The following is a 16,834-nucleotide window of genomic DNA, read 5'->3' on the forward strand; positions in this document are numbered from 1 at the left end:
ATGTATTGCTTAAGCAATACAAGACAACCAACTTTTTAAACAGTTTTATTTAGGTTTTGTGAATAAATGGGAAAGACCATACTTATTTGTTTGTCACATTAATGCCATGAAGCCCATCTAAGCTGAGGCCCTAGTGCAGAGGTTCCCAACCCCTGGGCCGCAGCCTGGTATCGGGCTGCAAAGGTTTGGCTGCTGGACCAGAAGTCCGCAAGTGACCGGCATTCTGTGGACTGGCAGGAAACCCTTTTAGTATAAAAAAAAAAAAAGGATTGGCTGCCAGTCCGCAATATGCTGGGTCACTTCTGGTCTGCAGTATGCTGGTCCGCAGTTTGTCAGTCTGCAGTCACTTCTGGTCCACAGTCTAACAAGGTTAGAAACCACTGCCCTAGCGTGTCAGGAACCTAACAACAACAAAAAAAAAGAGGCCTGCTCCAAAAATATTAGTTTAAATAGACAACACAGTCAGAAAGAGAAATAAAGTGCCATTATCCTCACATTATAAATGGGAAATGAAAGCACAGAGATATAATAAGTGACTTGCCCAAGTGCAAACAGGAATTTTGTACTAGAGCAGAAGTTGAAACAAGATGCCCCAAGTCCCACTCAACTGCCACAACTATAAGACCATTCTTCTTCCTCTGGTAACTTATCTAATAAATAACGTCTTTATACAACAGTTTATAAATATACATTGATTAAGCTTCATGTCCTCTGGGAGGAAGGTCAGAAGTGACCTACAAGGAAAAAATTAAAATAAAAAGACTGGTTTGCGCACATTAAATTTTGTATTTTTTTATATTAACAAATAAAAAATTACTTCTGTTTCTTGTTGGAAGACAATGTTCAATTCTGGAGTCTAATCTACTATTCATTCCTCTTATGTTTTAAGGAATCCAAAGTAGAAGATAAAACTGTATTTTTATGGTTAAAAACAAAAAATCCCCCAAAACAAGCCCCCCACATACTATACTATACTATACATATACATAAATGGTATCTAGCTTGACCATGTTCTAAAGCTTATATACATTTAAAAACAAACAACTGTCAATGTTTAAATAGTGCAAAGAGTTAAAAAAATAATATGAAATGAAAGCAAAGTTACGAATCAAAGGCAAAGATTTCTCTGGATTCTCTCTTTGAAGGAAAGATTTGTTTTCAAGATTTAAGGAGGGAATCAGAGAAGTATTCAGCACTTCAACATTCCCAGTTTAGAGATGTGTCCATATGACTGTCTAGAAAGTCCTTTAAAGAGTTCTCATAAAATTATCTTAATAGAGTGAGCTGATTAACTGGAAAACAGGAAAAAAGAATTAAATATTTTGAAGATGGTACAGACCAGGACAATTTTAAGTATAGGAAAACCAAAAAAACACCCACTGACCAGGTCCATCATCTTGAGTCCTTCCAAGAGCTTGCAATTTCTGTTCTTTAGTCTGTGAGCTTCATCAATTACCACACAACGCCACGGAATGTTTCGCAGCTCAGGGCAGTCAGTCAAAATCATTTCAAATGTAGTGATGATGGCATGAAACTTGTAGGACCCCTTTATCACACGACCCTAAGTGAACAGCAGTTATTATAGTGGGAAACCTTACCAATGAACAAAGAAGGTAAAAGTTCAGTTTTCTCAAACTCTTGTTATATTTCAAAAAGTACAAAGATGTGTGTAATGAGCAAACCATTTAAAGTTAATCCAGTCCTTGATGTTGGCAATATGACAGAGGAATGCAAACACTGTCTATGGCTTTATACTGGCTGTTATACTTATTTATTTTTGCCCAAGAAAGGACCAGGGTCAGTGCATGACTGTAGGATCTGTGCATAGTATTTACAAACCTATTACTACACAAATACTTTAGTAGAAACATTCCTTGTTACTGTAAATCCCACTGTAGAGATACACAAACTTCATATATGCACATTAAGATCAGGGGGAGGGGTTGTGCCGATTAATGCTCCCACACAAGAACAAAGGCTGAAACAACCACTATTCCCTCCCAATTCAAAACCAATATTTCTTCGAAGAGGAAGGACTGGTTATGGGATCCACACTGACTATGTCATCAAAGAACCACAGTTACTGTACAGTACGTAACTGAGATCAGTTTTCTATTTTGAGTCAGCTGGATGCCATGGTAGGTGACTAGTATATATAATTCATCCTTGGTTGGTGGGAATGAAGCAGCTTCAAATAAAATGAATGGCAGCAGACACAGCTGCCACGTCAAGGACATAACACTTAACAGACATCAATGGTTTGCATCATGATACTACTGCCTTTAAGGATCTAAAATACTAAGACATTCCTGAAGCAGACCAAAGATGCTGCATATCAAGCCTCCCCTCATCTTTGTACTAAGCAGCTCACCATTTTTCAGAACAGCTGGATGTGCAGCTGTGGTTCAGTCCACTTAGAAATTCTGTGATGAAACGGAGTGTCTTTTGACAAGCCACCAGACTAATGGTGAATAGAAATTCTGTGATGAAATGGAGCAGCCTTCTGATAAGCCAACAACCTAACGTCTTGTCCAAGTAATAGAGTTTAACTCTGGAATGTAACTTCGTCTCCTCTAGCATCAATATGCCATTGGAAGGAGACCAATATGTTAACCAACTGATTTATGTTAAACTCTGACTACTTCAGGGCTCCACATAGGGCTGGACTTCCAGCAGTTATATAGGGATAACCAACCAAAAGGTCTCAGAACTTGCACTAGGGTAATGACTGTTAAAAAAAGTAAAATAAAATACTTGTTTTATGGGTAAATTGTTGTACTGATCAATCAAACAGTGACTCAAATAAGCTCTATGAGCCAGGAAAGGATAATGTTGAGAATCTTCAATATAGCTGAGTCTAATAGATGGGCAAATATGCAGGAAGCCCTTGAGAAATGTTAATTCTATCAGATTTGTGAAGTTTAAGCACAGCTGTGTTAGAGGGCATGAGAAGTCAAATATTGCTGCAATGTGGATTTGGGAAGAACTAAATGCCAATCCAGCTTGTTCCAAGTACAGCCTGTAGTTGACGTTCTGTGGTACTACAGCTTCACCTAGGTTCAGATTATATTGACTTTCCTATATATAACATGATTTTTATTTGGATTTGATTTTCCTAATACACCGTTTCCTTCTTTGTGTAAGGATTGTGCGAATGCTAAAAATCAAATGTGCTGAACTAGGAGATTCTATGGATCTGAATACAAAAAACTGGCTATGGACTATCACTTGTGTCCACATTGCGAGATGAATGGAAGATAAAAAGGGACACACAAAATGGCACACAGTCTGCCAGCCCAAAATTGCCTCCACTAGTAAGCAGCTATAAAGATCACCTTTGTCTCGTCAGATCTGACCTCGCGTGACCCTGTAGATAATCACTCAGAAATGGGTAAGATGAGCAATTAGCAGGCCTGATACCTATTTTTGCAGAAGAAATCTGATAAGGCACCATCTTGGGAACAGAAGCTCAATTGCTGGATGACATCCTGTGTTCTGTCAGATCCAGCACATGTTCTCCCATTGCTGAAATACTGGCTGGACTACTGACATCTGCAACAACTGCTTAAGGTTGTTACCATGTGCCTGCCTATGAAATGTGTCGTCAGAAGATGGAGGGACAATGGGGTTAAATCTTATGGCGATGACTCGTGGATTCTAAGCATAGAAGAAATGACAGAGTACTTCCTTGCTTGTTGATGTACAGCACCGTGAATATGTCATTTGCCAAGGCCTGCATTACCCAAAGAAAGGAAAGCATATAGACTCGAACACATGACTCCAAGCTTTAGCATGTTTATAAAGATCATCCTGAAACAAGGTGCCATGCTTCCACAGATGGGACAGATGGGCACCATAATCTGTCCCTGAGGCATTTCTGTCGAGGAAGAGGAGTAAGATGTTCTTTCAAACAAGTCCAGCTGCCTTGTCCTTAGAAGCACTTTAACATGACTTCTTTGTTGCACCAAACTTTGTCAGAGAATCAAACAATTTATTAAAGGCAACCATAATCCTGGCAACTCTAAAAGCTTTTTATTTAAAAGTTCTCCAGTACTGGTACTAGTGATAACGAAGCTCCCTCAAATAGGTGATAAAGACAAAATAATTCCTTTGATGCAAAAGGTTATTATTCCTGCTCTGTTTACCCAGATCTGCTCTGAGTTCTGGATCTTCTTCCTCTCATGGTATCTAGCCAGAGACACGAATTCTTGCTTGAATATAGAGTGAACTCATAAAGGCTTCTGAGGGGAGAATACAGCGGGCCCAACAGGGAAAGGTATTATGTCGCAGGCTTCTGGCTGCCTCGTTATGGAGCAGACCAGTGCCATTCCTGCAACAAAGCTATACAGAAGTCTAGACGGAAGCTGCCAGGCTTTTTAATGAGTTGACCACAAAACTCTGAGAAGCAGCATTTCTGCTCAAAGGTGGTGAAAAGGTACGTCCCAGGAGTGAGGAAGAAGAGCAGACCTTTCTTTGACTTTTCTTTTGAAATATGGTGCTACTGGCAGCCTAGCAGTAGCATTGACTGGACATATTCAGTCCAGATGAACTGATATCATTCTGAAGGTTTCATGAAGAGTTTGGTGAAATTTAGCCAAAGCTGAAAAAAGAAAGTTGGACATATGCCAGGTTCCATTTCGTTTTCATTGGCAATATTAGGGAACTGAAGGAAAACTGTAGCTATCTCATTTTTATGCCACTCTTTTGGGAGCATGAGGTGGCAAAGGCACCTGTACAGTGCTAAGAGGAAAAGATGATTAAAAACAATCAAGTCTTGCATGCATGAAGTTCAAGCACACTACTGTGGGATCACAGAGACACATTTGAATGACCACCGTTATTACAGTTATTTGGTACCAAGCATTTTTTTCCTTTTAAAGCTGAACTATAATTCTGAAAACTGAAAATCACATTAGTTCATTCAGAGTCATTCTTGAAAAGGATCAATCCAATTGCCTCTTTCACTTCCTGTTTAATATAGACCACAGTACTTTTCTAAATGTATTCCTGTTTGAAATAGAGCTTTCTTTGACGACAACATCCCACCTAGATTTTGGAAGTTTCTAGTGATAGAGAATCCATCACAATCCTTGCCAAGTTATTTCAATTGTTAACTACTTTAATGATTAAATATTTGCACCTTAGTTCTAGTCTGAAGTTATTTAGCCTCAGTTTCCAGGCATTAGATATTTGTCTATTAAACTGAAGAACCCCTACTACCACATTCCTTTTTTCATATAGGTAATTTTAGACCAATCGAGTTCTCTCAGCCTCCTTTTTCATTAGCGAAATAGATGATGCCCCTTAAGAGTCTTAGACTAACTTTGATCCTAGATGTATGAGCTTACATTCAACTGCACTGCAAGAGTTGTCATTTGCATGTTCCATTTTTATCAAGTGATCCAACTTGGGCTGTATCTGTGAAATGTCCTCTTCATTGTTTATCATCAGCCCAATCTTTGTGTCCTCAGCACACTTTATCAGCAACGACTGCATGTTTTCTTCCGTGTCACTGATAAGCATGTTAGGTAGCCTAGGGCCAACTGATGCCTTCCAGAACCTGCACTGGAAATGTACTTCTCAATGGCTATTCCTCATTTACAATTACATTGAGACTGATTAGTTACAATGCTTTTAATCCATTTCATTTTTCCCATATTTGCTTTTTAGAATTTGAGGTTATTAATCGAAGTGTCATGTGGTACAAAATCAAAGTCAAATGACTTATGGAAAGTCTATAACATCAACAATATATCCTTAATCTACCCAAGTTGAAATATCATCAGAAAAGAAATCAAGCTAATTTGACCAGATATTTTCCATAAACGCATGGTGATTGGCATTAACTATAAACTGGCATCCTATTATTCAGAAAACAAGTATAATTTTAATATCCTTGTAATATCTTAAAACTGTCTTGCAAACACCATTAACTTCTATAGAGTCAGCACTCAAGACTTGCTAGCTCACTGGCTATTAAACCAAACAAACTATCTTCTGGGAAATGTAGCCTCACACCAATTTTGTATAATAATGGAATGAACGTAGACAGATTTGTCAAAAATTAAGAGGGCAGTAACTGAACTATGCTATCTCCATCATGCTTCAGCACACAGAAAGATGAACCGGATTTTCAGAATTAGTACTTCAGTGCACTTTGAGTAACTACAGCATTATGTTCTAAAAATATTGTTTTGTTGCTTCCTGTACAGAAAAGGTCTCAAATATTTGTATTTCTAGCATGAACTATTCACCTATCCACATTTTGCTGCATGTACTAGAATTACCAAGATCATAGTCATGCACTGATTCCAAGAAAAGTCATAAAATTCACAAAAGTTAATAATGAAATTGACAAACCATATTTTGAAAAGTTATGAAATATGATCTATTGCTAGAGCTGTGTAAACTGCGTAGCAGTTTATGTATAGATATAATTAAAGAAGCCTCCCCATTGAGCTGCTCTTTCCCAGTTCTCTGTAAAGAGTGCAAACCTCGTGCAAGTTACTGATATAGTTACATGGCCCTTCTTCATTTTCAGACAATTCCAGGTTATTACTACTCTAAAAAGAGAGCACTGTTGTCATATAACATAGGTATTTGCCACTGGCTGGAACCTACTCTCTACCAGCAGAAAGTATCTAATTAATTATCATAATACATAGAACCCTGTACAATACAATGTTGTTAATTTATCCTAGATTACAACTTTAAAAATAAAAAAAAATAAAAATCAAACCCAGATTTTACCTGTGGATCTTTGAAGTACATTTCATACAACTGAATTGTCCGCCGACTGGCTTGACTCCCATGATACACAACCACATTCAACTCTGTCCAGGTGCGGAACTCCCTTTCCCAGTTGGGAATTGTTGACAGTGGTGCAATAACCAAGAAAGGACCATGGATTCCTTTCAAATATATCTCATAGAGAAATGTAATGGACTGGATAGTTTTTCCCAAACCCATTTCATCTGCTAAAATGCAGTTTCGTCTGAAAATAATAATAAAATGCCTTATGGTTCTATTCCAAACGTGGGTACTACAGAACAAAGATACCTATGAAGTTAAAATCTGCAAGATTTTAGATTACTAAACCAGCATGGATTTATGCTAGAAAGAAATCATACCGTCCCAAAATTATGGTCAACTAGTATCATCTATGGATGCATTAGAAGCATTCCAGCTGCACATGTTTTATTTCTCTGTAAAACTCTCTCTCAAGGCTATTATTATGACTAAATTATACAAATAAATATAATCAAATAAAATATTAAGTAAAAAAAATATAAATAAAACCAATGTTTTATCGTCGTACATAATTTAAGCAAGATAAATAAAAAGACTTTAAACAATTTTAAAAATCTCATTGTAACATATGAACATTAAATTTAAATGATAAAACCTATTCTAAAGCAGTACTTCTCCAATAAAATTAATTTACGTACGTGTTGTACCAATTGAAAAGAAGCCAGTTTACTCCCTCCAACTGGTATTCCCTGAGTTTGTTATTGTTTTTATACTCCCTGGAACTCTCCGATTTCTTCCAGTCATCAGCAGGAGGTCGCTCCTGTTTCAAATACAGAAAATCCCATTAGTGGTTTCTGAAAAACCACATTACTTTGCTATTTTCAAATAAAATCTTCTGTACAGAGCCAATTCTTACCACACGCTCCATTTCTGGCTCCCTAGACATCAGTTTCTCAAATTCTTCGATCTTAGCCTGGTCTATGTCTTGCTTTAGCTCCCAAGTGCTGTCTTCATAAGGAAGTGAACACCACTTCACCAGATAATGAGTCACAGGCTTTGTTTAATTAATAGTTAAGAAAGAAGAAGATTTTATTAATTTAAAACAAGAAAAGATCCAAGTTTAAAAGGAAAGCTGGAGTACTGAACAATACATATTCTAGATACAAATTTGTAAGACTTAACATTTAAAAAGAAATGTGATAAGCAATAGCAGCTCCTATCTCAGCAATTAATGATGTAAAATTTTAATGAAGGAGATGAAAGTTCACCATCAAGACAAGTAGCAAAGTGAAATTTTAGACCACCAAAATTTTAGAATAAAAATCAAGCTGCCTTTACAGGTATGAAAGTTCCTTTACCACACATTTATACAGTGAGCTGTATTCTTACAGTCAATGTGCGATCAGAAACTTCCCAGCAGTCAACCCACTATCATTAAAACAGCAGCCGTCAATAGGAAACACCATCATTCACAGATGCAGCAAAACTGAAACAGCAATAGGTGCGACTAAAAGCCTTTAATTCTCCTCAAAAACAGAATGGCTTAGTGGAATTTACTCAGAACACAACCATGTAAGCGAATCTTGCTCAGGGCAAGAGGTCATAACAAGCAAGGGGCAGGCAATTTAAATACTCATACAATGACAATAAAATAGGATTAACAAAGTGCCCATTTCTTTTGGAGAGGGTGAATTAGAAGGTGGGATCATCATATTTAAATAAATCATTACACAAAGTCCGTAACTTCAATTTTCCTTAAATCTAGCTTTTCTAAGTGAACATGAATTATTAACATTAAGAAGTTAGTTACTGCATTATGTTAAAGGGGGGGGGAGCAAAACTTTCTTGTATGCAAGAAAAAACCTTTATCTTTTGTAAATTCCTTTTTTTTTTTTTAAACTTGCTATTTTCATTTAGAGGGTTATCATATGAAGATAGTCATGTTGCATAAAATATAGATACATTTAAGTTAACAAACATACAGATGGCAAGAGCTTAGGAAAAATATTGTGTATTCTGAATACTAAAAAGCAGATGATCCCTAAAATCTTAGATCCAGGAATTTAGACCATGTGTATATATGTTTTCTTGTCATAATATTCTCCATCAACACTTTCAACTGGGTTAAAACAAAACATTGCCAACAAAATCATTAATATTTAGAAAAACAGATAGCTAAAGACTGAAGATGCACTGATAGTTTCCTTTACCTCTCCATTATCATCTGTGCTATGTGAAATGTCCATGATTCGATCAACTTCCACATAATCTGGATTAAAAAGCTCGTCATCAATCTATTTAAGAACAGCCAATGAAAAAAAGGAGAAAAAGCAATCTTTTATTAGCACTTCTTTTGAGCAGAAATATATTTTTCACTAGTCAATAATATTTTGGGTCATAATGACATAAAATTTATATTTGGCAAACTTCAACATGTTAATTGAAATGCTACAATTCAGCAAGATCATTCCCCGTGAGGAAATCAGACTTCTTAGACTTTGTTAACTGGGCCTCTTAATTACTGTGTGAAACCTTTTACTGTGAGAGAATGTTTAAGAATATTTTAAATGAAGTGTGAAATTACAATTCACTAATGAGCAATCGAAAAGGCTTGTGGCATGCAATGCATTTAGCATTCTTGAAAACTACAGCTTGCAATAAAGAAATTAGAGCCATGTACACTAAGCGCCATTAGATTATCATAACTACAGTTGTCTGACTACTTTATTAACAAGATTCAGAGATTATTATTCCAAAAATGGGAATCAAACCAAAAATCTCCCCCTCTTCACTCATCCTAAAGTTCACAATTTGGTGGAAGTCCCTCTTCCATTCACTAAATTGTACTTGCTGGTATGCGTGCAAAATAGTTAGAAATTATAGAGCAATGAATAAAAAGCTATTTGAGCGACTGTGGATAGTGGAGACGGAGGGCAAAAAAAAAGAACAGATCAGTAATAATGTGTATGAATATTTGATTAGTTAAAAAACAAAAAACAACCCCCGCCCCCACACAAAAACCCAAAACAAAACCCTGCAATCATCTGTTAAGCAGACAGGACAGGATGATTCACTTAAAAACAAGAGCAGCAAAAAGTGGCCTAGTCAATGAAGAATAGTCTTATAGGTAAGATGCATAAAAGTCTATGCATTATATTAGTAATATACTATATTAGTCAAATTTCAACTTAGTATTTCAAAAAGTTTGACAAGTTATATGGGTTCTTTTTTATTTTATTTTTTTTTTACTATTCATTTAATCCAATTGCTCCTTAGTTATTAGAATTTCCTGATACAATTTATTCTTTACAGCTATCTTCCAACTTTCTTTTCTTATCCCAAAAGAAACTTGAGATGTTTTGACCTAGAGTTCATAGATGTTCATACATACTCTTTACCTTTAAAATTGTAGAATTTTGGTAAGTTTTACACAAAGATCCTTGTTTACTTATTTGGTCAGAATCCAATAATAATTTTTTATGTAAGTTTCCTATTTGCTACAGGCCTTGCTTAACTTGAACTACTATAATAAATAAAATGCGTAAACCAGAGTATGTCACTAACTCTTTTTGGCCTAAAATAACCAAATTTTGCTGAAAGATAAGCTTTCACAGAGATAGGTAAAAGTCAGGAAAATCTAACCTTTTTATTGGCTGCACCCCAACTGCACTAGGGCTTGTGTCTAAGTGAAATTAAATTGAGGATCAAAAGCTCAGAATCCCTAGTGGGCAGTAGTCCATATCAGTAAAATGCTATGCATTTTTCTGGCATAATTGGCTGCTCAGGCGAGAGATGCGATACAGAATCTGAAGAGGACTCACACTCAGCCCTAGATACAGTGGTCTTTTCAAGTCACTACAGATAGCTAAAAGTAGGGCTCTCAAGTCCAGGCTTGCATTATATTCAAAATTCTAAACTCTATGCATGAACACAAACTGCTAACTTTAGAAACAAAAGCCATAAATTTATAAGGCAACCATCCCATTTTTTATTATGCAGAGTTTTTGTGCTTTCTCCTTTGGGTGCTTTAAATAGCGAGTCTATCCCATTTTCACACTGAGAAGTCCACATTAAATTGTGAGAAGTCCCTTACAACAACCAAGCAACAGGAAGACAAAGAAACGTCCTGTTTACACAAGTCAGCAATTAACCATTTAGCACTAAGTAAGAACCAGCAGGAAAGAATAAACTGAGAAGATGATTTACTTTGTATAACTGAACTTGAAAGTCTCTAAATTTAGCCCATGAACATTTTTACGCTGGGATGAAAGCTCATTTTATATCAACCAGATGTTCAAAATCTTGTGCATATATAAGATATATCAGAATATCCCTTTAAAAAAATCTACAATTCTAAATCTAAATCAGTCATACCTCTGAAAGGAACTTATTCTGGCCCTGCTTTGCCTTAAACCGCTTAATCTTTTGCTGAATTCTCTTGTCTTTGTCCAGGTCTTCCACAGATGCCCACTGACAATGAAGATAAGAGCTAAAAGATGGAATATAGAAAAGCTTGTTCAAAACAATACATGTTCACATGTTTTTATTGCATGCATTCCAGCTTTCCCACTACTATCCCTCAAATCTTCACAAATTGATTCATATGTTTCTTCCTTTCTCAAAAATAATAATCTACAATTCCCTGTAAAGTAATAAAAATAGTTTAAAAAAATCTTCACTGGAAAAAGTGCTATATAAATATTAAACATACATTTAATGGTACGTTATATTGGGCAATTTTCTTAGCACTGTATTATCTGGAATCTGAGCTACCACCTTTTTCATTAAATGAAATGTTAATGAATTACCTTTACTGACAGCAAAGGCACTTACCAGCTCATAATACTGCTGGTCAGAAAAAGAAATCAATATAACCCGTATATACATACCACACATATAGTCTGAGTCAGAGTTGTGAATACAGTTTTTATTGGGAGCATTCAGAATGCTTCAAAACACATCGCATAAACTTCACTATTTTACATTGAAAAGTAGAACCAAATTTAAATTCATTGATGGTATCTAAAAATACCCTTAAATCCATCACTTTCTACACTGCATATTTCCAATGTAACTAATTAGAAGCCCTGTGCAAGTCAATTAACCCTAACTATATGGCAACATTAGTTATACTTCAGGGATATTCAACAGTTCATAGTTTAAGCCTATCACATTTTTTAAAGATTTAATATTCTGTTGCCATAAATCTACCATTAAGTTATTTTTATTTTTAGATTTTTATTTTTTATTTTTTTTAATAAAAAGGTCCTCATGATATTACAGTTACTATTAAGTAACTTAGAAGCTTTTGTCACACATGGTTAAAGTAAAGAAATTCAAATTAAATTAAACAAAATAAAGAGGATTCAAGCTATCGGCATGATGTAAAATCAACATGATACAAAAGGCACAAAACAAGCTGCATGTGTAAATGGAAGTCAAATACCCTGAAATTAACTATAATGTGAAACAGTTCTTAAATGAATTTTACCCTTTTAATGTAATAGGTTTCCCCAATTCTTTGTCTCTTCTCTAAAAAGGTGCATCAGCCGACAGTTTGTCCATGGTGTATACAAATTCAGCACACCAATGGCTCTCAAGTTTTTTAGAATCAGGGCACCCCTCCATTGCTCTTTTGAATATGGTGATACCCTGGGTTGAAAACCATTGTTGGAGCTGCCCCAGCAATTCTGAAAAGAGTGACGCCACCTCCAGGTACAACTGCCTGCTGCACAGCCAGACAGGGAAGGCCTGCAGCACATGCATGCTCTCACTAGGAGTCTTTGATTAGCCAAAAGCAGGCAGAAGAACAAGCTTGTTCTGCAGTCCTTACTGGTCCAGTCCTGCACATGATCTCCTGGAAAGAGGCACATGGGATATGTGATCTGTCCTACGTGCCTGTTTCCAGGAGAAGCATCTGAGGGGGAGGAAGGGTAGGGGCACAGGGCCTGGAAGAGCTGCAGCCCAAGCCAGCTCCCCTACCTGCTTTAGGTTCATCAGAGAACTCTAGTGCAGAAGTGTTTGCCCATGCCACAGCCCTGCATGCAGGGCAGTTTTTCCTGGCTTCTATGGCAGTGGAAACAACACCTGGACTGCTCACAGCATCCCAGTGGGAACCACTGTAGTACACTATAGCTCAGGGCCCAAGTAGTATTATAATGTTTCTGTTGCCCACACTGGAGCTGCAAAATGTAACTGCCAGCAAGACTGCTGCAAACAATTGATTTAGGAGTCAAATAAAACATTTTGTTGTACACTCACCTTGTTTTTAAAGGAATATTAGAAATAACTTATTTTGATGAGCAAGACATATTTATTCCCTGTTGTCTACTATTTATCTGCTTTTTTGTCATAGGCATTAATAATTCTTAAAGCAGGATGATAATGGTATGTCACATTCAAACTGAAATTGTTAACAAGTATTTAGAACATATAGACACACGTTTAAAGAAAAAAGTTATAGTTTACTTACAAGTTTTTGTACTTTACATAAAATTCCTCCAGTTCCACCTCCTCTCCGTTCTCCATCTGTAATAAAATACATTTTAAATTGTGTATATAACTATAATTTGTAGTAATTAAAATCATTTCAAGCTAAAACGCAGAAGGTTTCCCCAAAGCAGCACTGATTAAGAAGAGTGAGAATGTGTGTGTGTGGGGGGGACACAAGGGGGGGGGACAGAAGATGCATATGAAGGGAAGTGGGGGAAAGTATACGGGTAAAGAGTTTCCTCTATCAGCTTACCCAAGTACATACTAGTATATACTGCACTGCTTACTACAGCTTCCAAGACATGAATCATTTTAACTCCTCCCTAACCACATGCAGCTTCATTCACAACCTCACCCCAAATCTGGCTTTCTGCCAAACCCACAGTGTTAAGTAGAAGCCAAGTGTACCATTTTCTCAGGCAGCAGCCAATTAGCAACTGCACTCCTGAATACCATATGTATTATTTTTGGCTGGCTCATGGCAACTTTACATTGTGGGTTTTGTAATGTTTTAAAATAGAGTTTTAATGGGGGTTTATGCTTCCATATAGTTAATAACTCTAAACAAGAAGTCATATAAAACTAAACCTTATACTTCTGTTATAATTTTAGTGCATCACTGTTCATGGTTTTAGTTTTACTCAATGGTGCAATTAAATTCGTTCAGGCAAGATGTCTCATATACAGAGCAGCCAAATTAAATTAACACCCCTAAAAAAAACTACATTTAAAGCAAGGTTAAAGTTGTGATACAAACCAGCACAACCAAGGGTATTCACTGCTGAGGGTCAAGACAGCCCTTAACCCATCCCAGTACTGTAGAACATATGGCAGTAATTCAACAAAGCATTATTCCTGAACCTCACAATAGGACAAACTAAGCACAGTGCCTCAGCCTCAAAGTTAGAATTTAGTTCATGTCACAAATTAAATTAAGTCATCTTTGCTGCATTAACACACTGCAGAAACACTACAGAATTTTCAAAATCAATGCATGTGGCACAGGTAACCAGAGTCAGCAGAGGGATTCTGTGCAGAGCATTATTTTCAGAAGTACATACACCTATTTTCCTACTAAAGGCCCTTCATTCTCCCCTGCTCTCAAATCTCAGAGAACAGATTTTTAACATATTTACAGAAAAGAGACTATCTGTCAAATACCTGTATTAGCAATATTCCATTAGGTAGGTAATTCTATCTTTGCTGCTGCTGCTCCAAGTTCTGTTTTAGTTCACAGATTTTTTTAATCCCATTTCTCCCAGTACTCCCATGCTCTTCCAAGGGAGAAATGTATTCCTTTCCCAGCCCACACTCCCTGTGCTTTGATCATGGAAAGAAAGTAACAGTGCCCTCTACCAAGATCACTGTGGGGGAGCTATTCTTGATGCTATTTCCAGCTTCTCTTGGTTCCCATTTAGAAGAACAATAACCCTAACCTAGGGAGCAAGTCCCTAGGGGTCAGTCACTCATGAGGACACCTCCAGTGGGGATACCTGAATATTGCCATGGTTTTTCACAGAAGAAAAGTGTGATTATCCCTGAATCCAATATTCACACTCAGAGGAGCAAAGTGAAGTATGAGCAAATCTGAATCTAGTCGGCACCATTATGCCTAACCAATCATTTAGAAGAGCACTTCCTAGCAAACAAACAAACAAATTAGGGTTTACTCTTTGTTGTCTAACCTCTTGATTTTATTTAAGGGCAACAATCATTTTAAAAGCAATTGGTAAATTTAATATAAAAAAATCCTGACTAAGCATAAAATTTGTAGCACCAGAATGTAATACTACATCATTACCTAGTAGACTACCAAACCAGTTAGAACTGTATTTATTACGCAGCGTTCTACAAACCTCATTTCTAAATGACCCTTTAAAATAAACACTTTGGGGAAAAAAATTGGTTAATGATTATTAGATAGTTATTTTGTCTGTAGTCCTTACATTAATAAAAAAACAAACCACCTTTTACAGAGGTAGGCAAAGCTGTAATCTGTATGCTTCCTCCCACTGAAACCCCCCCCACAAGCTTGCCAATATATTAACACATGACCAATTCAAAACCAAAATATGCATGTGGTAGAACTGCTCACTAAAGTGTGATCCTGAACTCTGTCATGATTCATTAAAAAAATGTCAGATTAAGTATATTGTTTATATGTTATATATACACATATATACATATGTATACATACATACATACATACATACATGTTTCTCAAGGTAGGGTGATTAAAGAGATGAACCCTAAAATAGTACATATCAGGTTTGGAAATTAAGGGTATATAGGACAGATGAGGCACTAAGGAGGCAATCTAGGTTACAATCTTAGCAGAGAGGCCTGAATTGACAAAATGATTGAACTGTATGCCACAGAATGATTCAGGTGACCACTTCCTCCAAATGAAGATTAAAAAAAAACATACTAGTGAAGCACCTTGGGTAAATTTCCATTGACACAGTATAGGAACAGAAACATTTGCTGATAAAATAATTTAATTTACTCAAAGAGAACTTTCAAAAATAATTGAATGCTAGGCAAATGGTCAGTACAATGGCAAATAAAATTCATTGGTGACAAAAACAAAGTAAGGCAGACTGATAAGAATAATTTTAACTATTCATACACATCACTGGATTCTAAGTAAAGCCATTTCACAAAAGATGTGGGCATTGTGGGAAGCTCAATAAAAAACATCTGTTCATCTTATATTAGCAGAAGAAATAAAAAAGGTTGTGTCAAGAGTTGAAACAACATGCTGAAAATATAATGCATTCCAATAAATGAACATCTTTATCTTTAATAATATATTCAGTTCCAGTCATTCTAATCTCAAGAAGATGCAGCAGGAAGAGGGATCCCAAAATGGGTGGCAAAATGATTACAGCCATGGAAGACAAAATAAAATGATCAGAACTGCAAGTAGAGAGAGGACATGACAGACATAACCAAATTACTACATAAAATATCTAGGCTAATTTATTTTCTTTGTTTCCCTTCTATTATAGAAGCATTCAGTGCAAGAAAAATAATGAATTTAAAATGGATAAGAGGAAATAATTTCTATACCTGAAGGATAAAGATTAATGTAATTACATGTATTTTACAATTTGTTATCTATAGATTTGAAAAGAATTAGTTTCAAGTCCAATGTCATAGGCTTCTTAAAACAGACATATGTGTATGTGTACACACACGTGTGTGTACATGCAAGATGCATATATTATTTGGCAGCCCCCAGACCATATTCAAAGTACTGTGTCAAAAACAGTATAATTCTATGACAAGGGGCTGTTCCAAAAGAAATGTCATTAACTAATGTCCTTTGCTTGGACAAAGTCTTTGTTACACTCTAATTTGCTGAAAGGTTTCCCAGTGAAACCTTTTCTCATGTTTGTTTTATGTATCGGTCCTGAACTCACCAATTTTACTTTGATTACTAATCTAGCAACCATGGTTTTGATGACGTTAGCATACAAGAGAGCTCTAATAAAAGCACAGTTGGGTACTTCAGATGTTTAATATTAAACATCCTCAAATCCATTTTTTGGGATAGGTAGCAGGGCTGGGATGGAAGAAAAGGGAAAGA

At 36.2% G+C, this 16,834-nt stretch overlaps 1 protein-coding gene across 5 annotated transcripts in view; it reads right to left on the reverse strand.

The window, feature by feature from the left end:
- CHD7 (chromodomain helicase DNA binding protein 7) overlaps nucleotides 1-16,834 on the reverse strand; it is a 166,381-nt gene that overhangs the window by 33,163 nt on the left and 116,384 nt on the right. For all 5 annotated transcript variants that reach the window (XM_006019130.3, XM_006019129.3, XM_025198510.1 and 2 more), the window contains 7 exons: nucleotides 13,223-13,278; nucleotides 11,125-11,239; nucleotides 8,961-9,044; nucleotides 7,667-7,804; nucleotides 7,449-7,570; nucleotides 6,751-6,994; nucleotides 1,385-1,561 (listed from right to left, as the gene is read on the reverse strand). In XM_006019130.3, the coding sequence (XP_006019192.1) occupies nucleotides 1,385-1,561; nucleotides 6,751-6,994; nucleotides 7,449-7,570; nucleotides 7,667-7,804; nucleotides 8,961-9,044; nucleotides 11,125-11,239; nucleotides 13,223-13,278 (936 nt within the window). The remainder of the gene's footprint in view (nucleotides 1-1,384; nucleotides 1,562-6,750; nucleotides 6,995-7,448; nucleotides 7,571-7,666; nucleotides 7,805-8,960; nucleotides 9,045-11,124; nucleotides 11,240-13,222; nucleotides 13,279-16,834) is intronic.

This window comes from Alligator sinensis, unplaced genomic scaffold, assembly GCF_000455745.1.
Source record: "Alligator sinensis unplaced genomic scaffold, ASM45574v1 scaffold860_1, whole genome shotgun sequence".
NCBI lineage: Eukaryota > Metazoa > Chordata > Crocodylia > Alligatoridae > Alligator > Alligator sinensis.